General features: G+C 27.9%; 1 protein-coding gene across 1 annotated transcript; it reads left to right on the top strand.

Annotated features, from left to right (window-relative positions):
- The first annotated feature begins 626 nt into the window (after positions 1 to 626).
- LOC137626746 (C-type natriuretic peptide 3-like) lies at positions 627 to 26,263 on the top strand. Its single transcript, XM_068357752.1, has 3 exons — positions 627 to 633; positions 6,596 to 6,855; positions 26,177 to 26,263. The coding sequence occupies exons 1-3, from the start codon at positions 627 to 629 to the stop codon at positions 26,261 to 26,263; spliced, it is 354 nt and encodes a 117-aa protein (XP_068213853.1).
- Positions 26,264 to 27,366: the final 1,103 nt, after the last annotated feature.

A 27,366-nucleotide genomic window follows, 5' to 3' on the forward strand; every position in this document is an offset into this window, starting at 1 on the left:
GATCGTCTTTCGTATAACCACCTTCTTAATTTTTCGTTTCGTCGCTATTATATCCTTCGTCTGAAGTTTCACTTGCGAATCCCTCGTCCTCGCTGTTTATGTTATCTAAATCCATCCCTAGAACAAATGGTTAGCTTTGGTGATTACTTTCCCCTTTTATACTTGGATTCAATTCCAACAACATTAGCTCATTATAATTTTCGTTTCATAGAAATAGAAAGATATTTATTTATTCATGTCAATGTCATCGTATTTTTTTTAAATCATATATTTCATAACAATTTAAAATAAAGTGTTATAAAAGTTTTGTTTATAAACACCTTTTTGCGAGGAATGCTATGGAGAGTATATAACTGCATATGTTACTACTATTACGTGGCAAACATAATTATCATCAATTTTTTATATATATAAATATATTATATGCGATTGATTTTTTTTGTCTTTTAGTATAACTCACATTCTTTATTTTTTTTATTTAAATGTGAGGAAGATATTTCTAACTACTCTATGCAATTTTGTTTTTTGCGTTTACAATTATTATTTTGTCTGATAATAGCTATTAGGGTCAACTAATACCATATCTTGTGCCAATTTATAGACTGTATTATTGTCTATTAGATATGATGGCAGGTAACGAATAAGAGGGAATGAATATGAAATAAAAGGATTCGTATTTATTTCTCAATTCGTTTATTTTTATATATACTGGATTGTATTTGTTTATCATTTATTTTCATACACTCCGCAATTTTTTATGATAATAACTGAAAATATATAATTCATGATGATATTGGAATAATGGTTCCCCTTCCCTCTCTCTCTCTCCTCCCCCACCCCCCCATCAATACATTTATTTTTCTTCTTCTAACATCTAACCCTATCTTCTTCATTTCTCATTTCATCGCTATTATATCCTTCGTCTGAAGTTTCACTTGCAAATCCCTCGTCATTATCGGGAAAATATTTATTTACATCAATTCTAAATAGTGCATTATAAAAAAACGTTTCAAAATTCTCGGTTATAAACATTTTATCGGGAATGTTATAAGGGGGACCAATTTTATCTACAAACTCAATATACAAGGGCATATGTTGCTGCTTTTTATCAACTCTTAAACATGTTCTACATGGATAATATTGATTTTGATTAACGACAACCTCTATATATCCATACAACCGGTCTATTTCTCCTGGTAATATTTCAAAATGTTCGTATGATAAAAAATTTTGTTGTTTATTGGGTAGTATTTCTTTTTTATATGACATTTGATTTGTACACTGAAAAAGTATTTTTTGATGAACGTGATATTCTTCTGCGATGTCTTTTCTTTCGTAAATTTGTTTAAAATTTGGATGAGTAAAGATATTGTTTGGATAATAATCATTAAATATCTCTTGGTCATAGCACCCCAACAACATGCTCATAATTATCTTCCGATTAATATTTTCTAAAAAATTGATATATCTTTATTTTTATAATTATTAATTAATTTTTATTTTCTTATTGTTTTTCAGTCCATATATTCCAAGCGTCCCTTCTTATAAATTTAATAAAATTAATAAAAAAGATATAAAATAGATATAGGAAAACTAAATTATTTCATATTTAAAACTCAATAATTATATATAGAAATAATTTAATAAAATTATTATTAATATACAAATATTTATTTTAGATTGAACACAAGACAAGCACATAATATGACCACACCTATGCACGAATGAATTAACCGCACGACAATTATCCTCTAGACAAACCGAACACAAATATAAAAAATCTTGTAATATTACAGATACATTATTAACCAAGTGTGGTTGCCAAAAATGGCATAAAGTATTTGAATTATCAACCATTAATTCCCCGTTTTTATATTCTATTTTTATCTTGACCACCGATAAATTATCACATAAATCATATTCTTCCTTGGAAAATGTATTCAAACAATAATGATTACTCAGTAAATCTTTGTAAGTAACCAATTTTGGAAATGGTTTTTTTTTTTTAAGTCATGATACATTTTATTTTCCTAAAATCTATTTTCACACAAACAAAAAAATTGTTAGGCGGGTTTATTTTTATTTGATTTATATTTTGCTATGGGATTACCAGCATAAATGAAGGCATTTTTACTTTTGTTTCCCATGTTTTTTTTTGAATTTTTTTCCCTTTCTAGATTTTATTTTTCGGTGCCATCGACCATAAAACATTTTTTTATATTCCTTTATGTTTGGGTTGTTCTTGAGATAGTTTTTAATCAAATTAGAGTCTATATTATCTATCGGAATTTGAATCAAAGAATCGTCATATAATTTCATTTTTTTAATAATTAAAAAATTCAATAAATATGAATTTAGAACAAAATAAAACAGTAGTAACATTTAAAAGTTATGTTCCGTGTGTCGATACCATTGACAAATTATATAATTTGCTCGGTCCCTTGTTTGATAATATAAATAATCATCCAAATATCTTTTCCACAAAGTACACTACAAAAGCAACCTATGGCCAGTCTTTGCAATAATACAAACCCCCCCCCCAATTTAAAAATTAATAAATCTACAATAAATACGCTTTATTTCTTTTCAAACAGAAATAATGAATTATTTAAATTCATTGGAAAAATTTATGACACAGCTATTGCCAAAGATATATATGTGTATATAATAGCAAATTTTTCGTCTCAATCACCAAAACAAGAACCATCCTTATTTGGAAGCATCATTTGTGCAGAAGATGAGCGCGATTTGAAAAATTATTTATATGTTGAACGAAATATAATTGAAATAATAAATAATGATGGAAAATAACATAATGTATATATATAAGAATAATAAATATAATAATAATAATGATATTGAAAAAAACATTACAATCGCACGCCGACTTTACAAAAAAAAATAAAAGTAATAAATAAACAAACAAATTGTTTTGGAGTTAACATTATCATTAATTAAACAAACATACATAAAATGGAATTATATGAGCCTGGCACAGATATATCAGCCATTGTATGGAAAACTCTCCAACACGCTCAAATTCAATCTCAATTTGATCAAAGCCACACCATTATAAAAGCCAATAAAAATGATTCTACAATTATTAAGAATGATACTGAAAATTTCTTAAATGATGATAAAAACGCAAATCATCAATATATATATCCCCATTTAGATATGGAAATATATCTTGAAAATAAAAAACGGGAAAGAAACCAGAACAATAAAAATATCACTAGAAAGTCCTCTAGATATGATAAAAAAAATGGTTTATTGTACGAATTCATTTCTAAAATGTATTACAAAGCACTAAACGAAGGAAACATTGATAACAAAAATACTCTGATTAATAAATATATACATACATATCTAATCGATGATAATATTCTTATTGAAACAATTCTTGGTTCCAAATATAAATATGATGATATTTTTATAGCAGATATTAATATGTTTTCAATTATAGCCCATTTCATTGATTGTAGAAAAAGTAAATTTTATGTTAGTTATATGCTAAGTGATGGTATTGAAAGATATGGATTAGTTATCAACCATCCAGTTTTTCCTGGTATACCAATGTGGTTATTTGATGTATGTAGATTAATTAGCAATAATAAACAATTATATTTGGTATATTCAACAGACATAAGAAATGTTGATAAATGGTTAGGACACATCACTAGTATTATTAATCTTAGTAATTTGTTATATATAAAAATCGAAAAAAATAATCCACACATTAATGCAACACTCATTCTTATTCATCTTGTGGGCATTTTGACGGGTAATCGATATAATCCAATCAACCGCCAAGGAATGAAATTTCCTTGTAATGTATTACAGAAATATACATTTGAAAATGTAAAGAATTATTTAATTAAAATATCACCCGAAAATCAATTGCGTGATAATCTATGTAGTTTTATTAGCTCAACAATTATGTGTATCCCTCATCGAACTGGAACTAATTCATTTAATTTATTGATGAAATGATGTCGATTGAAAAATAATGAGGTTTTTATTGGGTCTTTCGCTTTTTCGGTTGACTGCAAACTTCTTTTTCTTCTTCTTCTTCTTCTTCTTCATCATTATCAATACAAAATCTTGATGATATTTCATTTTCATTGTCGCTCGATGATATTTCCTTTTCATCGTCGCTTGATTCAATTTCATTCTTAATAACCCAATTACAAATATTAATTTTTTTGACAATATTATTATCAATTAAATATTTTTGATATTCTGGTTTATTTTTAACTTCATTTATGAGATATTCATCAACCGAAGGTAATAGATTTTCACTAGTAATATTTGTATAAAATATTGGCGCACAATTTACATTTCTTAGATTTAGATATAAATTAAATCCAGCATGGCTGATACCAATTTTTTCTAGCTGAAAGTCCATCAGTGCTGTATACGATTTATTACCTATACTAGACAAAAAATTTTCGTTTTCATTAAAAGCCTCGAGATTATATATTCCTAAAATAGACGTCTCTAAATCTTCCTTCATATTTTGAGTAGCTTTAACATAACAATTATCAAATATATAATCGTTTTCTGGGTTTATATCTTGACTAAAATATTCATAAGATAGATCATTTTGTTTGTTGTTAGAATAAAAGTCGTATTCATCAGCTCTATTATTATCATCATCATCATCATCACTATTGGTTTTATCCTTGGTTATTCTATCTTTGTTATTTTCTTTATTATTTCTGTTATAAAAGGAATAAATGTTTTTCCAATGGGTTGTCTTTTAAAGAAACATATATTTGTATCTTTTGATTGAAATAAATTTTTTAAATTATTATTGTGTAATGAAAATAGGTTTGAAACGTTTGCATCAGATTCCATTATTTTTTTTTCTATATTTTTACACGGAAGTGTACAATAATTCTTACAACCAAGCGGGACGTACGCCGAGGCGTAATTCATTCTTATTGCATTTTTGTCATAATCAGTAGCATTCAAAATATCACTTAGGCATCTATTTAGTAAATTTTCAATCAATATCTGAAGGTCTCCTTTAAATTTGATATTACTTATTCTATTCAAGTTTGTATTTGATGGTGCATTTTCACTTATATTAGTTTTTGTTCCATCAAAATGAGATATCAATCTACAATTAACCTCTATTGATCGAAATATCAGTTTAGTAATATTGTCGTGTAATTTAAAAAATTTTAAATTGCGGGTGGTGGAATTGGTCGTAATTACCAATTTTTCTTTGGAATTTTCATATAGTTCATTCAAAGTTCTTTCAAAAATATTTTTTTGAATTTCTCTTAGTCTTCTTATTGAAAAATATCCATTTTTTTCGGTGAATGATTTTGGAATATATTCAAAATCCAAAACATCAGAATCATCAGATTTGATTACCATATCACGCAATAATTTTTTGATTATGACACTTTTATTATTTTTTCTTTGGTTAAACATTGTTTTTGAAAATGCGATATAAATTCCAAAACAAGTATGATAAGTATTAACGAGTAGTCTGCTTTTATGTGATTACACACATATATATATAAGTATATTTTTTTTTTAGGTACCCGACGTGCCATGGAATTATTTTGAAGACCCAAAAATTGATAAATACCCAACACCAAAATGCCAACCAATTATGATGAAAAAAAGAAAATCTTCTATCAGAAGCTCGAAGAAAAGTATTCGTGGAGAGGGAAAGAAACCAGAAATTCTAACACAAAACAAATACTATCTAGATCGATGGTAAACAACGAAGTATTGGATAAATATATAAGGATAATTAAAGAAAGTGAATTGAATCATCGTACAAAACCAGCCATGTCTTATTATCTGTTGCGGAACTATAAAACTGGAGTTATCGCGGGTAAGGAAAGATTGATTAAAAAAAAGTCAAGTAACCCTCGTTACCCTACTTCTTCTTCATATCTTATTCCTGTAGAAGAAATATGGGATAATATTTTCAAATCTCATATAAATTGTGGACATGGGGGCGAAAAAAGAACACTACATAATCTTAAAACAAATGGCATAATTAATATTTCTTTGTATCAAGTTCATTTATTCATTTCTCTTTGTAATAATTGTGTGAAGAAAAGATCAAATATTTCATCTAAAAACAATAACAAAACTAATCCAATCATATCAAATGGTTTTGGTGAGAGGGGCCAGGTTGATTTAATTGACATGTCGACAATAAATGTTTGTGAATTTAGATATATTCTAAATTATCAAGACCATTTGACAAAGTTCTGCATTCTGCGACCATTGGTTAATAAAGATGTAACATCTGTTGTTAATATTTTAATAGATATCTTCACTACAATTGGTTGTCCAAAAATTTTGCAATCAGATAATGGACGCGAATTTAACTTTACTGATAAATTAAATAAAATATGGCCCAACATTAGCATTGTTAAAGGAAGGCCCAGACACCCCGAATCTCAAGGATGGGTTGAAAGATCCAACCAAGATATTGAACAAATGATGCGATGTTGGATTGCAGATAATCAAAACATAAATTGGGTAAAGGGTCTACCGTTTGTACAAATGCAAAAAAATAATGCTTTAAACCGTACAATTGGATATTCTCCGTATTTCGCAGTATTTGGACAAAACCCCCCTATTTCATTAAGAATTAACGAAGAACAAGAACAAGAAGAAGAAGAAGAAGAACAAGAAGAAGAACAAGAAGAAGAACAAGAACAAGAAGAAGAACAAGAACAAGAAGAAGATCAAGAAGAACAATTTATTAACGAAGAAGAAATGGACACACTCCAAGAATCAAATCAGATTTCCGATAATTCAGAGCGGCTAGGAATTTTGAGAAAACAAATATCCACCAACATGAAACACGCCGCTACGGTAAGCGAGAATAATATTGAGAGTAATAATTTAGAAATATACCACCCAGGGACTATTGTTAAAATTTATATACCAAAAGTTGATAAAGTTCATAAAATGAATTTTAATAATATGTTAGGAAAAATTGTTGAATATTTACCAGATATAAATAAATATAGAATTGCATCATTGAATAAAAATATTATAATTAAAAATCTATTTTCTCCCTCGACAATTGAAAAATGTGAAAATATGGAAAGAATAATAGAAAATACAAATGTTATTATGAAGATTAATAATACTCCCCCCCTCCCCCTCCTCCTCTTCCTCCTCTTCTATTTTCTAAAAAGGCATCAATGCCTTTAAAGACCGTTGTACAACACGAAGAAGGGACAATGTTTAATGGTTGTAAATGTCAAAGTATATGTGCAACACTAAAATGTCCTAGCCGCAAAGCACAACGAGTATGTTTAAAGGGGCTTTGTCATATAAATAACACAAAAACACAAAAAAATAAAATTCTATGTAAAAATGATTTTTTTAATGACAGTGACCAGAATGAGAACAATCACAAAAAGTATTATACAAGAAGAAAGAAGAGCTCTATTGTTTAATTGTTTCATTTTTATTGTTTAATTGTGGTATTTGGGGTATGTATATTTGTTTCAAAAATGTTCATGTTATTATCATTATCATTAAATAAAGTCATTATTGTTATTTATAATAATTTATGTATTATTATTATTAATAAAAAAATTGATGTGAAAAATTTATTTCTTATTTTTTCCCTAAGGAGAGAAAATATTCTTATATGTTAAACTGAAAAAATTACCTATAAACTAGATAATTGTGTGGGAGTATTTTTTGTCGATCTCTTAAATAGATAATACTCGGTTCCACCATCTTTAGGACTATGATTATTTTTTGGTGATGATAAAGCAACATGATTAGGATAAAAATATCTTTGTCGATTACTACTATCATCTTTTATAGATTTTTTTGCAATATATAACCGATTGTTTTTAACTGAATCACTTTTGGGTTTCTTCTCATCCAAAGGATATACAATATCATCGTCATTTTCATCATCAAATTTTCTTTTTACTATTACTCTTGGTTCTTTGGTCATTTGTGTGGGTTGTGTGGGTTTTTGCTTCTGTGGTGGTGGTAGTTGTTGTTGTTGATGATGAATTTGTTTATACAAAGACGAATTTATTTCATCTCCTTCTTTTTGAGAAATAGAAGTGGTGGTTGATGTATTCTCCTCTAAATGTAATTGATTTTTATTTGGTTGTTGAAATGAATATTTATTTTGTAAATTATTTTCATTGTTGTTTATGTTAATGTTCTTGCTTTTATTGCCATGAAGTGTTTGCATAATTAAATATTTTATATTATTTTTTTGGTCTTTATATATTAAGGGTGGTTGCTCAAAGGATTCAAAATTGTCATTACTACTAATACTACTACTACTACTACTACCGGGGCTGTTGGGGTTTGGAGTGCTGCTTTCATTGGAAGCACCATTAGGTTTTGGGGGGAAATTTGTTAAGTTGTTTTCACTTTTAAAAAGTTCTTGCATTTTATTCATGTCTTTACCCTTGATGATTTTGGGTGTTGGTTGTGGTGGGGTTGAATTAATTTTCATGCCCATCCCCTCTAATAGTTGAAGTTTTGGTTGCTGATTTATTTCTCCGGGGCTTTCTGTCGTATCCGTTGCAATATTCATGTCTTGGTTATTGATAATATTAGTATTATCATTATTATAAATTGGTAGTTATCTATTAGGTCTTTTAAATCGATGTATTCCAATTCGTGTGCTTGTAAACCATTGTTTATCATTCCATCTGCCATATTTTTTTAATATAAAAAAATGAATCTAGGTGAATTTGAGGATGGCTTAAATAAGTTTTTAAAGATGCCAGGTATTTACACTCATTCAATAATGTAGCCAAAATAAAAATTGCTATTCCATGGAATGAGAGAATATATTGGTATTATTATGAAGTATTATCATTTGAGTTTTTATTCAATAATATTAATGAAATTGAACTGTTCCACCAAAATAATGAATTTAATAAACTTGGGTTTGTTTTGAATTTAAATTACAAAAATAAAGTGTTATATTACGGTGGGTTTTTTTATTATACACCACCGCCACAGAATTATTGTATTGGAGAAATAATATTAACTTACAATAAAAAATACTTTTCTTCCATTAACGATGAAGATATTATTTCTAAATATCATCGGTTAAATCAAAAAAACATTCGATCTCGTATAGAAATGAGTGAAACAAAACAAGAAAACATAAAGATGATGTTATGGTATCAATCATTTTATTTAAAAGAAATTATTGATCCTGATAATAATAGCGATGGTAATTTGAAGAGTAACAACCCCTTTCCGCATATTAATTTTAATATCTTGACGTTAAAGATACACCCCCTATTTATTGATAGAGTATACTATTAAAGTGACTATAAAACAAATGATTTATATGAAAGATATAAGTGTGTTTTTCGAACTAAACGCGATGATATATATACATATTTTGGTGTTGTAGCAACATTTCCTATGGGTGGTGGTATCCACGGTATAATTTATGTTCTAACGGATGTAAACAAATTTGAAACGTTATTGAACAAATGTAATATTTCTAAAAAAGATTATTCTGGACAAAAATGCATAAAAACACAAGATTAAATCAATTTGGCTTTTAATATATAATTATATTTATAGTTTTTTTATATATATATTATAATATTTTAAAACTAATTTCATTTACTTATATCTTTATTTAATAATGCGATGTATTTTTGAAACGTTAATTTTACAATTATATGAAACCAATAAATATAATTCCCTTGAAGAAATTATAAAGGATTTGGGTTGTAATGAATTGAAAATTATAAACAAATGTAAAAGTATCATGTCCAAGGATCAAATATGTTTTTACGACCTATTTATACAAGCACTGGATAACATTGCATTAAAAATTTCAAATAATAATAATAATAATAATAATAATAATAATAATAATAATAATAATAATAATAATAATAATAATAATAATAATAATAATGAAGAGGTATATAATAATCTATTTAATGAATTATCAATATATTCATGCCACGGACTCCCGGGGACGGGAAAATCATTTTTGCAAAATAATAATAATGCTTTTTGTCAATTTTATGGGAATGGTCTCCGATACAAGATAAATTTAACAGTTGTAGACCAAATAATTACATAGCGCTACAACAAAGGGGAATTACAATTAATCAAGCTATTAAATCCTTTTGTTTTGATATTTTGGGTATCGGTAACTTCAAAATTGATGAAAATGTGGCTGAGAAATTTGAAAAATGCGGAAAAGAAATAAGAAGCAACCTTAAAAATTCTTCGCTTGATAAGTTGATATCAAATATAATTGAAGTCGTTGGTCTCAAATGCCTAATGCAATATTATAAGCACAATTTTAAGAACGACCATATATATGTTGTCTTAATAGATGGAGGCTCTTTAATAACAAGTCTATCCTTCGCTTTATTACTTTTTGCGTTTCCCAAAAATCAAACTATATATATATTATTTTATGGTAAAAATCAATTACCCCCCGTATCACCAGAATCAAAATTAAAGAGTTGTTATGATGTTGATTGGGGAAAACACGATCAAATAAATGTACATTGCTTAAAAACCCAACAAAGATTTGCGAGCCACAATGAAAGTATATTTAAAGAATTCATCACATGCTTTAGTGATATTTTAGAAAACGAAAACTGTATAGACAAAATGACACTAATAAATAAGATACATTATTTTAGGGAAAATATAAAAATTGGTGGAACATTAAGTGACTACAAATTATGCCCCGACACAAGAAAAGTATTAATCGTAGCCACAAACAAAAAAAGACGCGAAGAAAATGTTTACCGATTAGAAAAGGAAGGAGAAGGTATGATATATGAAATTCCAGCAATAATAGACGAAGGAATTCCCAAGAATTATGATGTATACACAAATATAGGTATTGATTCAGTGTTAGAAATAAAAAAGGGAACTATATGTATTTGCCGGGCAAATATTTTATCTAGTGGACTTGTAAAAGGAATATCTTTAAAAGTGTTAAAAATTTTAACCAATGAAACTAATGACGTAGATGCCATTATAGTAAAAAAACTAGATGAGGTTGGTAATAATAATAATAATGATAACAACGATGAAGATAATCATCAAAGCATTGTCAAATTAAATAGGCATTCATTTGAAACGCAATATTTGAAAAATAAACAAATAACTGGCGCAGGTTATTTAATCATCAAACAATTTCCTATAACACTCGGTTATGCTTTAACCACGCATAGTGTACAAGGAAAAACTTTAAAATACAAAGTGGGAATTGATTTAGAAACGGATTCTCATTGGGATTTATTGCGAAATTTATATTTTGTAGCTTTAACTAGAGTACGATATGCCTCTCAGATTTATATGGATAAGCACCCAGCATATTGCATGTTAGACAAAGCTTCAAGTTTAACAACAGATAGATCTTTCGAACGGTATTATTACAATTGCATCCAAGGAAACAAAAAAAGAAAACTTTGTGATGAAAGTAATAAAACTATCAAAAAGGAAAAATATACAAGCAACAACCACGAAAAATATCAACACACAGAAGAAAAAACGAAACGCCCACCCTATGACAAAAATACAAAAAGTAATATAACGAGTGAAAATGATGGTAATGATGATGATGAGAAGGGTATTATACCAATCGAGCATCAAATAATGAGCTCATGGAATCATTATAAAAATCGGAGCAGTGAATTTAAAAAACTCAATGAATTACAAAATGATGATATTTTTAACAAAATATTTTCAATGACCATTAATAATTTTTACCCTTCACCTTAAAATATTATTGATTATTCATATCATCTGTAAGAAAACATTTTAATTTTCAAATTATTCTGTTATAATGGTTATTTATAAAATAGGTATATTTCATGAAGAATAATTCGGCAACTAATTTTTTTTAAATTATGGTAAAATATAAATAAAAACAAACGTAACACAGATTTTAGAACTTGGCATTAGTTAACCCTAGTAGTAGTAGTAGTAGTAGCAGCAGTAGTAGTAGTAGTAGTAGTAGTAGTAGTAGTATTCTGTCATTGCACCCAGAATACAAAAAAAAATGAGCCAAAATATCAAGCAAGCGGACTTTCCTGTTACCCAAAAAAACGAAGCCACAGAAAAATGTAAAGATTTTGAAAAGGTTCTCAATTCTTTGGCCACCATTTATATTGCAGCCGATCTTAGTTTTGAAAGGTTTTTAAATCACGACAGAAAACAGCATAATAAACATTTATTAGATTTAGTAAAAAATAATGATATACTAAGTTTTGTTGATATGAGTTTCCAATCCTGTAATGTTGCAGCTGTAAATTTTGATAGTAAATTAATTTTATTTGTCGATGTTTGTCGGTCAATATTCGTTGGTGGAACAAGATATCGTGTGTATTATACTTTGAAATGTGTAAAATGTAAACACCCCCAAAATCTTATAACAGTGTCCTCTAATCAACCTGATATGGACAAAGAACTGATTATTGATTATATGAAAAGAGCAACTTGTATCAAATGTAATAGTATTACCGGGAAAATGATAGAATTGAACATGTCAAACTTTTTATTTATGTGTAGTATAACAACCTTTCTTTTTATCATTCTTCGTCCTATTTTTTGACATTTTTATGTTTCCTATATTTATTGTATATCAATTATTTTTGTTTTATATAAATATTTGTATCGTATTTTTGGGGGTTTAAATAAATTATCGTGATAACCACAAATCTTTGAATTTAGCTATTCATTGCCGTATATACTTATATATATATATATATATATATATATATATATATATATATATATATATATATATATATATATATATATATATATATATATATATATATATTTCAATATAATATATATAAAATGTTATATATGTAAGAAGGCTGATAACTATTAATACAAAAACATCTTGGTAGTTTTCCACTCCAAATTAAAAAAATATGAATTCAAAGGAAAATGAACGAGCAAAAGACGTTTTATGTGATATTGAACGTTATATGATTGAACCATTTAAAAAAGGAGGATTTTGGACTAAGGAAAGCGAAAAATATTACAAAAACTTCAAACACATCTACAATTCTAATCCTCCCGAGCAACTAATAAAAATATGTAATTTTATTTGCAAATGTTTTCTGAATTATATGTTTTCTGAATGTTAATCAAAAGGAAAAACTGGTTTTTCTTATCAATAATAATATTAACTTTCTTGGGGAAAAGGATAAAGATTATATTTTTGATAAATTTGATGGTTTTTTTAAAAACCCCAAACAAAATATTTCGGCCGATACGGAACTGTTATTTTTAGTTAATGCTTGTAATTTCATGGAAATAATTTTAAAAGCTCAAAATATAAACAAATTTTTTGATTTCACCACCAACACAGATTCAAAAATTAAAAATGATAATGAAAATAGAACAGAACTTTGTTATACCTAAATATTATTACATTTTTTGTTTGAATTGTTGAAATTATATTTCATGAACAATGAAAAGGCTAAACAGGAAAATTTTCTGTTATTAGAGCAATTAATTGAAAAAATTACAACTACATATGAAGCATTTAAAAACAAAAAAATTGACATATAAAATTATATCACAAATCAAAACCATTGCATGTAATAAAAGTGTCTTCTTATCTTTATAAAAGAAATTGAATTTTTTTTAATATAAAAAAAGGTGTGTATGTCCTATTTAGTATTATTGGGTGGATAACTACGTTTTATTTTTGTCTATATATTTTTTTTGCTAGTTATTCAATATCAGAATAATATAAATAGATGAGCTGGCGCTTCATTTCATACTGACTGATTGGTTTATACATGCACAGTATAACAGTTTTGGGTGGCAATTGTGGCAGTTTTTGTTTCTAATGAAAATTAATATCATTTATTATAATTTTTTTGAAAATGATAGTTTGAAAATTTTGGTAATTAAAAAATTGAAACATTAATATATGATCATAGAAAATGTCTGAAAGAAAGGGAATATTAGACCACGCCTTTATACTATTTGTATTGTTATTATTATCAAATAACATTGCATTGAATACGTGTCACGATGACAGTGAACAGCAAGATTACAATTATTTAAAATATATCGAAGAAAATTATAATAATTTTCAGTATCTAGGAAATGTAACTTTTATCGATGATAACAGTTACTTCCTAATAATACCATACAATAATAATAATATTAATAACTTGGTTGCCGGATTAACCGATAAAGTAAAAAATAAACTAGAAAAATGTCAAGGTAAATTAAACAACTCCTTTATAACATATTCCCAATTTGAAAGGCAAATTAATCATTTGAATAATTTAATAATAACTATTAATGGCACAGACGTTGTTAATCGCGGGTTTGATGGTGGCGATGATAAAACTTTGATTTTCAATCATTATGAAAAATATGATTATATAAAACAATCAAGCAAAGAAAGGGGGTGGGTGGAATTTCCAAATTATCCTGGACATATATTATTTTCTAAATCATTTTCAGATTTTGGGTCTTTGGTGCTTGATAACATAGAAAAAATTAATGTTCTTCTGGGCCTACCTTGTTCAAATTTAACAACATATAAAGATGCAAATGTATTATATTTTTCTATTCAACAAACAATCACTCATGTATACCAACTCATCAATGAAGTAAACATTATGATGAACGGACGTGTATCTTCATTTTTTTTACCATTTGTGGAAATGAAAAATTTTTTACTTCATATGCGTGGAAAAACGAGCTTAAAGAAACATTATGGCCCCGTAGCATTTCCAAATCCAGACCAATTTTTATTATATTATACATTTTCAAAGACATTTGTTCGAAGGGTTAATAATACCATGCTTCTCTTTTTTGTTCAAATCCCTATTAAAATTAAAGGGGAGGATCATCATTTCAAACTATATAAAAACAAAGAAGGAAATTTTTCTAAAAGCCAATATCTGATCATTACAGAAGAAAAAAATAAATCATCTTTTTTTAATATTGACCCATTTGAATTATCAACGTGCAATACAAAATTGATATCAATAATATTATGCAATGAAAATGTTTGGAACCGCAACAATTATAATTATTTAGAAAACAAAACCAATGATATTACAGACTATCCTTTCTGGATAAAAAATATTTTCTATCTCTGTTTGTTGTGTTTGATGGTGAAAGCAGTATTAATGTTTACTACGATTATTTTATTTTTGGTTAATTATCCAAAATCTAGATTTTTTGTCAGTAAAGAAAAATTGAAAAAACAAAAAAAAAATAACAAATCATCTATTATAAATCAATTGGAGACCCAACAATTACCAACTCCATCCTCCCCCACCCACAATGATTGTTGTATCACCCCCCGTGTTGCTGTTTCTGGTTCCCCCAAATATTTTTCATCATTTCAATATAATAATAATCCCCATTCCCCAGATAAAGCTTCTTCTGTGTTTTATGTTGATATGAATCAAACAGACAATAATCGTAAGACCCTTTCCTTTAAATCGCGTTCCTCTTCTTCGTGTATGCCAACCCCCCCCCCCCCCCCCACTATCCCCTTGCCTTTCCCCCCACGTTTCTTCATTTTTTCCATCGCCACCGCCGCTGTCACCACCACCACCACAACAACAACAACAACAACAAAAACCACCCAGAATAATTAGAGGGAAGAAAGACGAAGAAGAAAGAGAAATAAAAATGACAAGGTTCCCCGTTGTTTCAAAAAATGAAGTAGACGAAAATGGTTATATGGTTATAGAAGATATAACTCTTCCATCTACATCATCATCCTTCGTTCCTTCACCAACGCCCCAACAACAATTTATACTAAATAATGCTTTTATGCCATATTATAACTTATAATGAAATAAATCCATCCAAGCATGTATTTTTTTAATATAATGACATTTAATAGAAAGTAAAATAAAATGTTATTAAATTATCGTTATCATCATCATCTATTGTAGAATTAAAAAAAAAGATAATTCTATTATATCAACTAAAAACAATTGAATATGAGGATAAGAATCATTATTTTTAAGTTTTCTCTTAAAACACCAAACAAATAAAAACAACACAAAAGAATGGTGAAATTTATTGTGCGACTTTCATAACTTGATATATAACATCCATGTTTTTAACCCTGGATAGGTACGGTCCTCGGACACCCCTTTAAGGGTATACTCGGACGCGAACGACCCCGACGCCAAAAAAAATTCTTGAAAAATCAGTTTTTGCAGTAACCTCCTTTTTTCTTTTGCCAAAAAAAACTTCAATGAATGCTTAAAACAACTGTAAAGATAAATACTACTCATCTGCAGAAAAACTATTTATTATGAATATTTTAAAAAATTAAGTAGAAAAAAAAAGACCTGACATAAAAATTCATAAAAAAAAAGTTTATACATATATACACAAATCCTTTTAGGAATTGATTCTTGAATGTTTAGGACACATCTTGATGTATTTTGGATGAAGTCAGACCCATGGAGGTGAAGATCTGAAATGAGAAAAAAAGGGTAACTTTTTTTGGCCAAAAAAAATTGTCCAAATTTCATGAATTTTTTTGGGTACCCAAATGAAATAGGAAGTGGCTAATTTTTTTAGGGAATAAACATATGTTATCCTAAAATAGAAATATGTAAAAAAATCTTCATTATTTTGTAAATTACATTTATATCAGGGGCCATATCTAAAGGTAATTTTTTGAGTACTTGGAAATTTCGTAAAAAAATACATATATTTAATATATAATATGATATTTATGCAGGTAAAAATATACCAAAATATCACAAATTCTATAGGGAACAAGAATATATATAGATAGGGCAGCTTACGCTTCGGATATGTCCACAAAATGGCCGCCAACCACACTGACTCAGACTCCCTAATCTGCCACTTGAAATGTAGGAAGGGTATGTCAATTTCAAGGTGTTATTTACTAATCTAATTATTATTGGATATGCATAAAAATTGTATGGTGGGTTGCTGGATAATTGTCGATTATTTTACGACTATAAAATTAAAATTCTGACCCAAAAAATTTTTTTGAAGGGAAATAAAATCGAAAAAAAAAATGTAAAACAATATTTTAGCTAAAAAAATTTGATGATATTCAATCAAAAAAAAAGTAAACAAAATTTTCCGACAAATAAACATCTAGAGGAATCATTACTCTGTGATAGTTCCTTAGTACGTAGTAATTTTGAAAGAATTGGGAAAAAACGAAAAAATGGCAATCACCGGAAAATCGAACACATACCTATATATACGCCATATCTGGCTAAAAAAAAGATAGGCATGGGTAGCCAGTTCATCTAGAAACACTTTCCAACACTATAAAAATATAAGTTTTGCGACACTACTTGCCAATTCCTTACGGTAACATGACTAAGCAAAAAAATGCAAAACAAATAAAAAGGGGCACTCGTGGAAAAATGGCCATTCTAATATACGGCATTTCAGAAAAAAAAAATTTCAGCCACGTGCTAGGCAAACCATCAAGGCATATTTTCCGACAAATAAACATATAAATGAAATATTACTCTGTGATAGTTCCTTAGTACGTAGTAATTTTGAAAGAAATGGGAAAAAACGAAAAAATGGCAATCACAGGAAAATCGAACACATACTTATATATACGCCATATCTGGCTAAAAAAAAAAATAGGCATGGGTAGCCAGATCATCTAGAAACACTTTCCAACACTATAAAAATATAAGTTTTGCGACACTACTTGCCAATTCCTTACGGTAACATGACTAAGCAAAAAAATGCAAAACAAATAAAAAGGGGCACTCGCGGAAAAATGCCCAACATTCTAATATACGGCATCTCAGATAAAAAAAAAAAGACATGCACGTGTTAGCCCAACCATCAAGGCACACTTTCTAACACATAAACATGAAAAAAAATCAATAATATACGGCAATTCCTTACTACGTAGTAAATTTTTACAAATATTGAAAAAAAAACAGAAATTGGCAACCGCAGTTAAATACCCAATATACCAATAACTACGTCGTATCTGACAAAAACAAAATCACGCATGGGTAGCCAGATCATCTAGACACACTTTCCAACATTAAAAAAGCAAAAGTTTTACGACACTATTTCGCAATATCTTACGGAAAAATGACTTGGCAAAAAAATTAAAAAAAATTAAAAAGGGACACTCGCGGTAAAATGCCCGACATTCTAATATACGACATCTCAGATAAAAAAAAAGACATGCACGTGTTAGCCCAACCATCAAGGCACACTTTCTAACACATAAACATGAAAAAAAAATGAATAATATACGGCAATTCCTTACTACGTAGTAATTTTTACAAATATTGAAAAAAAAACAGAAATTGGTAACCGCAGTTAAATACCCAATATACCAATAACTACGTCGTATCTGACAAAAACAAAGTCATGCATGGGTAGCCAGATCATCTAGACACACTTTCCAACACTAAACAAGCAAAAGTTTTACGACACTATTTGGCAATATCTTACGGAAAAATGACTTGGCAAAAAAATGAAAAAAAATGAAAAAGGGGCACTCGCGGTAAAATGGTCCGCGTGGTGATGAACGACATTTTAACTAAAAAAAAAAACATGCACATGGTAGCCAAACAATCCACCAAGACTTTCCACAACTGATAACCTATACAAGTTGCACCATTCTACGACAATTTCATAATACGTAATAACTTTGATAATTATGCAAACTACCTCAGAAGGGTAAACTCGGACGCGAACGACCCCGACGCGTCTCAGAAATCGGGGAAGGAGTACAGCTACAGCAATGCACATCTGGACACTACTAGAGCGTGTAGGGGAGACACCTCCTGCAGGTCGGTCACCCACAAATTCAGTCACAGGGGTGAGTCACGTAAGAAAAACCTGTTTTTTTTTTGACGCTCGGGGTCGCAAGCGACCCACCGTACCTATCCAGGGTTAAAGTTTGAAATGATTATATCAACAAAATTACTATATTCTCTTATTTGTTTGTCGGTATGTTTGCTGAGTCGTGAAGGCATAGACCATTGTTTAATTGCACTTTCGTGAAAATTTAAACAGCTGGAAATAAAAATTATTTGATATAGGCAATCTAATAAAATCTTGCCTTGATATGTCAAATAATTTTCAGCGTCTGAGATATACGAGCGTAATGCTTTTAACTGAATAATGTCTTTATGTTTACGAATAGTCAAATTTTTTTTAATTGATTTTAAGATTGTAGTAGCAAAGATTTTCGGAAAATTATAATGACGATTAGGTTGTATTCTCGTTAATTGTTCAAGCATTTCAATAATGGTAAATATTATGTCCATATAAAATGCTTTTAAGTTCTTTATAGAATTTGATTTATATTCATCAAACATTTCACAAATTTTCTTAAAACTTATAATGTTTGCATTATAGATAATAGAATTTACATTATATATGTCTATTACATTTAGAATTTCTTTTTTGTGTGGTGCCCAATTATTAATATTCACAGAAGGAAAATAATAATTATCGTCATGATTATATTTTATATTTGGTGATATAGGTATGTCATCTTGGTCCCACCAAAAACTATTATGTGGCGATGAAAATTTCGTCAGTGTTTCGTGTGACTTACTATGATAATCTTTGGTAATTTCATTTTTTCGTTTAGGCGTTGATAAAAATAAAGATTCGTCGACAAAATCTATTTCATTTTTCTCTTTTGGTTCTTTTTTTATTTTGTTTGTGTTATTATTGTCATAATAATAATCATAATAATAATCATAATCATTCATAGATTCTTCATAACTATCGGTGCTGGTGCTACTAATACTGCTTACATCGTTGTTATCAACAAAAACACCATTCATTTTTTTACTTAGGTAATATCTTATATAAGCCGAAGAAGATCATTACTCTAATAAAACATAACCATCTCTTCTACAAAAAACAATTGTGATCATGAAAATGTTTTTCTCTTTGGCGATGGTTCATCCAATATACTGTTTAATGAACTTTTGGAGATGGGCACCGATGAGTACTATAAAAAAAACCTCCATTTATATCAATCTTCAATCATATTCATAACCCCTCTTGGATGTCAAGAAATCCAATTACTAAAAAAAGTTCCAATCATATCTTAAACTTACCAGAAAATATACCATTTTTTACTATCTGTGGAGTATGTATTGATATCAATTCATGTTATCTAGATTGTAATTTGACTATTGAACTTAATATTTCAAAAAATAATCTATCTGACCCAAACATGAAACAATTTTCTAAGAATCAATTTAAAAGAATTGGGGTAAATAAATGTATGGTGACAAATTTATCAAGTGACCCAATTATAAATGATGGTGAAATTACTTGCCTTGTAAAAATTAAAAAAAAACAATATACAGAAAAACTGTCATTCAATGTAGTTAAAAAAATAAATTTCAAAATTGAAAATTCATATAACATTTCCTCTATAAATAAATCATTGTCGTGTCCAAATAGAGACAATAACGAAAATATTATATGGACTATAAATAATAATCACCTCATTTCTTCATTGGAACCAACAATATATATGAAAAAACTGAATAGTCGAATGAATATAAAAAATATTACTTGTTCGGTCTATGATATATTTCAACCTTATATTATTAGACAAAATTATTTTATATTAAATGATGAAAATTTTTACATGTTTAATAATAATAATACAACATATAAATATAGTTATGTTTTTACAATAATATGTCAGCTTCTTTGGGTAAATATCCTACAAAAATGAAAATTTATCAATCATTTGTTTTATGTCTTCCTTAGAAAATGTTGCGTGATTCAAATGGGGGGGATATGATATTGTAATAGATTCTAGCTCAGAGTCGAATATACTATTTTTTTCTTCTTGTAATCTATTAACAAAAGACAAAACGTGCATCGATTGTCCGGAAAATGGACAACAACCTTTCTTTCTAAAGTCTAATCTCGAGAAGAAAATTTTATATGTATTAATAAATAATATAACTCCTAAGATAATATACAACAACAACAAGAAGAATAAAACTTTATAGATACTAGAGCCTCCAATTATAATGGAAAGTATTAAAGGAGATATAAACAGAATAACCTCAGGTAATCCACAAATATTAATAAGTGTATCCATTTTTTAGATATATTATCATATTCTTTATATTGTCGGGTTATTTTTTTTATGTTTACGCAGAGGATATAGGGAAAAAGAATAATCAATATTGATTTTGAAAAAGATAATATTGTACATGCACGCATATCTAATTGAAAATGCTTAATCAAAACCATGGATTGATATCAATTCATGTTATCTAGATTGTAATTTGAATCTTGAACTTAATATTTCAAAAAATAGTCCACCTGACCGAAACACGAAACAATTTTCTAAATATTACTTGTTCACTCTATAATATATTTCAGCCTTATATTAAAAAACTATTAATTATTTGTTTTATGTCTTCCTTAGAAAATGTTGCGTGATTCAAATATGACATTTCAATAGATTTTTGTTCAGGGTTGTATATACTAATTCTTTCTTTTTGTAATCTATTAACAATAGACAAAACATGCATCGATTGTCCGGAAAATGGACAACAACCTTTCTTATTAAAGTCTAATCTCACGAAAAAAATTTAATGTGTATGAATAAATAATATAACTCCTAAAATAATATAAAACAGCAACAAGAAGAATGAAACTTTATAGGGTTTAGAACCCCCAATTATAATGGAAAGTATTAAAGGAGATATAAACAAAATAACCTCAGGTAATCCACAAATATTAATAAGTGGATTCATTTTTTTAGATATATTATCGCCAATTCCATGTTTTGGTAGTTCTGGTCGTTTGTCACTTGCACTGTCTGTCTGTGGAGGATGCGCCTGTGAAGGAGGGACAGAGGAGGAGGAGGTGGCGTCTCTTATGCCTTGTAAAAATAAAAAAAAAATAAAAACAATATACAGAAAAACTATCATTTGTTGTAGTAAAAAAAAATAAATTTCAAAATTGAAAATTCATATAACATTTTCTCTATAAATGAATCGTTGTCGTGTCCAAATAGAGACAATAACGAAAATATTATATGGACTATAAATAATAATCACCTCATTTCTTCATTGGAACCAACAATATATATGAAAAAAACTGAATAGTCAAATGAATATAACAAATATTACTTGTTCAGTCTATGCTATATTTTAACCTTATATTATTAAAAATGATGAAAATTTTTACGTATTTAATAATAATAATAATAATAATAATAATAATAATAATAATAATAATAATACAACATATGAATATAGTTATGTTTTACACTAATATGTCAGCTTCTTTTGGTAAATATCCTACAAAAATGAAAATTAATGGGCAAGTTATTAATTATCTATTATTTCAACATCTCTGTTTTCTTGTAATAAATTGCCCTCGGTGGTTGGAATTTTTTCATCAAATTTATCGGCCTGTAAAAGTTCATCTTTTTGATCAACTGAATCCTCGGATACGTTTGTTTCCTGAAATTCCTTATTGAAAGTTTCATCGATCATTTGTTTTAAGTCTTCCTTAAAAAATGTTGCGTGATTCAAATAGGGGGGATATGATATTGTAATAGATTTTAGTTCAGAGTTGAATATACTATTTTTTTCTTCTTGTAATTTATTAACAAAATACCAAGCGTACATTGATTGTCCGGAAATGTGATCGCCCTTCTTACTAAAGTCTAATCTCGCGAAGAAAATTTTATATGTATTAATAAATAATATAATTCCTAAGATAATATACAACAACAATAAAAAAAATAAAACTTTATAGATACTAGAGCCCCCAATTATAATGGAAAGTATTAAAGGGGATATAAACAAAATAACCTCAGGTAATCCACAAATATTAATAAGCGTATCCATTTTTTAAATATATTATTAATCAATTTGGCTTTTGAAAAAGATGATATTGTACATACACGCATATTTAATTGAAAATGCTTAAAACTATTTCTTGATAAAAAATTTTTTTTTGTTAAATTTTATATAAATTTGGTTCATTAAAATGAATAAAAAATAATATATATGTATACATATATACAAATAAATTTTGATTACGATCAATAGAAGCTGATGGTTTAATTATATTTATGAATAACAATGAAATTTTAAAAAACCTGGCGCCGTATATACCAATTTTGAATAAAACAATAACAATGAATGATAAAACGAACACCCCGATAAAATATTTAATACTCAAAGAAAAAAAAAATAAACGTACAAAAGAACTAATTTGTTTTAAATGTAAGAGGACAAACGAAAGTGAATATTATTTAGAACAGGCCCCTTCAATTTCAAAAATTTCTGATGAATTGATAGAAATTCGTCATTGTTGTAAAAGTTGTAAATTAGAATAATTCTATTTGTGTAGTTATCATAAGTATAATGATATAAATAAAACAACTAAATATAAATACAATTACTTTATTTTTATGAAACAATTAAGTCTGTTTCCTTTTACATGGTGGGGTATTGTGATGATTAAACAAAATAAAATGAATAAAAAAAACACTCAAGATTACTAACTACTATCACAATAATGAAAACATTGAAATGATAATATTCATCCTCAAATATATAATATAAAATTGATATATTTTCAGTCTGATTAACTCTAACACAACGCGCGGGAATAGTGTTTTCTCAAGAAAGTAATATACATAAAAATAAAAAAAAATAATGAATGAAAGGTTTTTTTTATTTTGAAGCATGTCTTTGTTTAAACGGCGTTTATTTTTTTCTATCATAAATATAATTGTTTGTTATTATTTTATCAATTAATTCTTCGATGGTTTTGTTATCAAAAGTATTCTTAAAAGAACCCATGGGCTGAATATCCTTATACATTGTTGAATTTGCTGATATTGATGTACAATAAAAACACGGACGCATGCAAATAGAACAAAAATAGCCTTTAAATTCTTCCCAATTTTCAGTAATATCGAGAAGTGGCTTGAAATTATCAATTATATTTACACAAAAATAATCGTGGTATCTATCGGGCCCAGTCAACCAGCCCGGATCAGATACATAACGTATACATTCTTTACAAATAACTCTCCCAGTACTTTCACAAACACACCCAGAACAAATAATTACATTATCATCAGATCTTTTTTTTTTTTATAAAACTTTTTCATAAAGTCATAATATGTTAATTTTGGAATATCGATGGTGTTGTCATTATTATTATTTTCTGGTTGTAGTGTTTTAGAATAAACTTTCCATCGAATATGAGCATCAACTCTAAATAATATTGCATATGGAAGGGATATAGACTCCGCCTCAAAATTAAAAGTAATAATCAGATTATCGATAAAGTTTTTCCAAGACCGGGGATCTAAATACAATTTATCAAATATCAAACCAAGCCAAACTGCACACGGCCTTAATTTTATTTTCAAATGATTGTCGTCTTGATATAGCACACGAAAAAAAAATCCACGATCACATGAAATGTTTACTTTGTGTTCACCACCAAAATTTAATGGCCAATGTGTATGAAATTTATCTTCCATTATCAATTTATTCTAAATACTAAGTTCACCAATAACAACAATGGAAAATAAAGACTTTCTTCATAAAATATATACAAAAAAAAAGAAAAACAAATTTATGTATTAGGAACAAGATCTTTTGTAATTATTTCTTGTTTGTCCTCGAACTATAATTACCAAGTCTGAATATAATTCTTTAAAATAATATATATATTTGTAACAAGAATAATATTCATCAAATTTCTTTAATTTACCCAAGGGAAAATGGGGTGATACTGTAGTGAAATGAAAACAAGGACGTAAACAGTATTTACAATAATAATGACGATAATTATTAATTATATACACAAATATATTGAAATTTTTTTCTGTGCCAAAACACTTAGGTATTGATAAATCTTCAATCCGTCTCGTGTGAAAATAATCTATGAATTTGTGCCCCCCACTACTACTAACCCAGCTTGGTTCAATTGTATAATGCATACACTCTTCACATACAACATCCCACGTTATTGTACAAAAATATCCAGTATAAACAATTACATTATCAGATTCTTCTTTTAGTTTATAAAATTTTTCAATAAAATTGTCGGGTATTAGTTCTGGAATATTGCTGATATTGCCATTATTTATAGTAATATCTTCTCGCAGTTTAGAATAAACTCTCCATCGAATATGAGCATCAACTGTAAATAATAATACATAGGGGAAAGGTAAAGAAATATCTTTAAAATCTATATCAATAATCTTATCATTATCAATAAATTCTTTCCAAGTTGTGGAGCCTAAAGCTAATTTTTTGAACATATGAAAAAGCCAAAATGCACGATTCAATAATCTTATTTTCAAATAATTGTCGTCTCGATATAACACGTGAAAAAAAAATCCACAATCACTAGAAATATCTACATTCCGTTGGCCACTAAAACTTATGGGCAAACTTAAATGCCATACTATAGCATTAGGATTAGGATTAGTATTCATTTCAAAATTACTACTACTACTACTACCACACCCAAAACATCAAATTATAGCGGTGAATCGTAATGTTATATTATATTTATATTATTATCATTAGTATCAAGTATGGAAATATTCTTGAAAATAGTTTAAGCTAAATATAAATTATATTTTCTGTATCTTCACCAGAAAATAATAATTCATCGTTGGCGTAATAGTCTCAACATATCTCTCGTTCTTGTCTCACCAAGGACAGCAGCCCTCCTCTTTTTTCTTCGGTGTGTACTACTGCCCCCTTTAATATCTTCCTTTTCTTTACCGTCAGTGTCCGAGCCAAAAAGTAAATGAGTATCATCATGCAGGTTAGGGAGAAATTTCAAATTTGCAATTAATTTTTCAATGTTTCCTATTAACATAATGCCAAATTTTGTTTCATAGTACACACACTGACCACGATGACCAAAACTAACCACCCTTTCCAAGAGACAATGCGCTGAATTTGCACCCAGGATAAACTGAATGTTTGATATGTCTTCTTTATCCTCATCAAGAAACTCATCTAAAAGCTCATAACCATAATTTCTAAAACTTTTAACAACTTTACCAAGACCGGGTATTTCCGATGAATCTAAATCTAAGTCTGGGTGACAAAAAGCTTGTATATCATGCACTGTTTTCCCAATCTTAACATAAATTTGAACTATCTTTGTACGACAGAGTTTTGATCCAGTCATTCCACGGAGATATAAGTTAACATTATCACGAACAACTTTGAAACGCCGACCTTCTAAAGCAGGCGTATAAATGAAATTAATTTGGCAACCTGAATCCATCAAACCCCTTATTTTACTACGGCCCAACATACAAGATAATGTAGGAACAATTGAAGGCTGATTCATGGGAACTTCATTCATTCCTTTTTAGGAAAAAAAAACTACAAAACAAAATAAAAAAAAACAGAAGGAAATTTTTTTATAACAAGAGCAGAGTAACAATAACTTTAATGTCAATATTGGATAAAGAAACTTTAAAATTGAAAATATTAGATTCTTTATTCTTCTATTATCTATTAATTCTAAATATTAAGTTCACCAATAACAACAATGGAAAATAAAGTCTTTCTTCATCAAATATATACAAAAAAAAGAAAAAGAAATTTATGTATTTGGAACAAGATTGTTTGTAAATATTTCATGAGTTAAATTGTTGGTTACTATAGCATCAACCATCGGCGCTTGTACTTTTTGCCAAAATTCCAAGAAGATTGAATATAATCTTCCAAAACAAAGTTCTACATATGTGAAACTATTATGATGAATATAAAATTTCTTTAATTCACCCAAGAGAAAATGAGATGATACTGTAGTGAAATGAAAACAAGGACGTAAACAGTATTTACAATAATAATGACGATAATTATTAATTATATACACAAGTATATGGAAATTTTTTTCTGTGCCAAAACATATATGGAAATCTTTGCCAAAACGCTTAAATATTGGTAACTCTTCAATGCGTCTCATGTGAAAATATTCTGTGAATTCGTGTCTCCCACTACTACTAACCCAGTTTGGTTTAATTGTATAATCTATACACTTTTTACATACAACATCCCACGTTCTTGTACAAAAATATCCAGTATAAACAATTACATTATCAGATTCTTCCTTTAGTTTATAAAATTTTTCTACAAAATCGTAAGGCACTAGTTTTGGAATATTACTGATATTGCCATTAATTCTAATATTATTTTCTCGCTGTTTAGAATAAACGCCCCATCGAGTATTAGCATCAATGGCAAATAATAATACATAGGGGAAAGGCAAAGAATTATCTTTTAAATCTATATCAATAATCTTATCGTTATCAATAAATTCTTTCCAGGTTGTGGAGCCCAAATTTAATAT

The sequence above is a fragment of the Palaemon carinicauda genome, chromosome 34, assembly GCF_036898095.1.
Source record: "Palaemon carinicauda isolate YSFRI2023 chromosome 34, ASM3689809v2, whole genome shotgun sequence".
Taxonomy (NCBI): domain Eukaryota; kingdom Metazoa; phylum Arthropoda; class Malacostraca; order Decapoda; family Palaemonidae; genus Palaemon; species Palaemon carinicauda.

Excerpts from the sequence above, each read along its gene's own strand:
- LOC137626746 (XM_068357752.1), top strand. Across the intron at positions 6,856-26,176 it reads ACATGAAACACGCCGCTACG|AGTTTTGATCCAGTCATTCC; the intron begins GTAAGCGAGAAT and ends TTTGTACGACAG.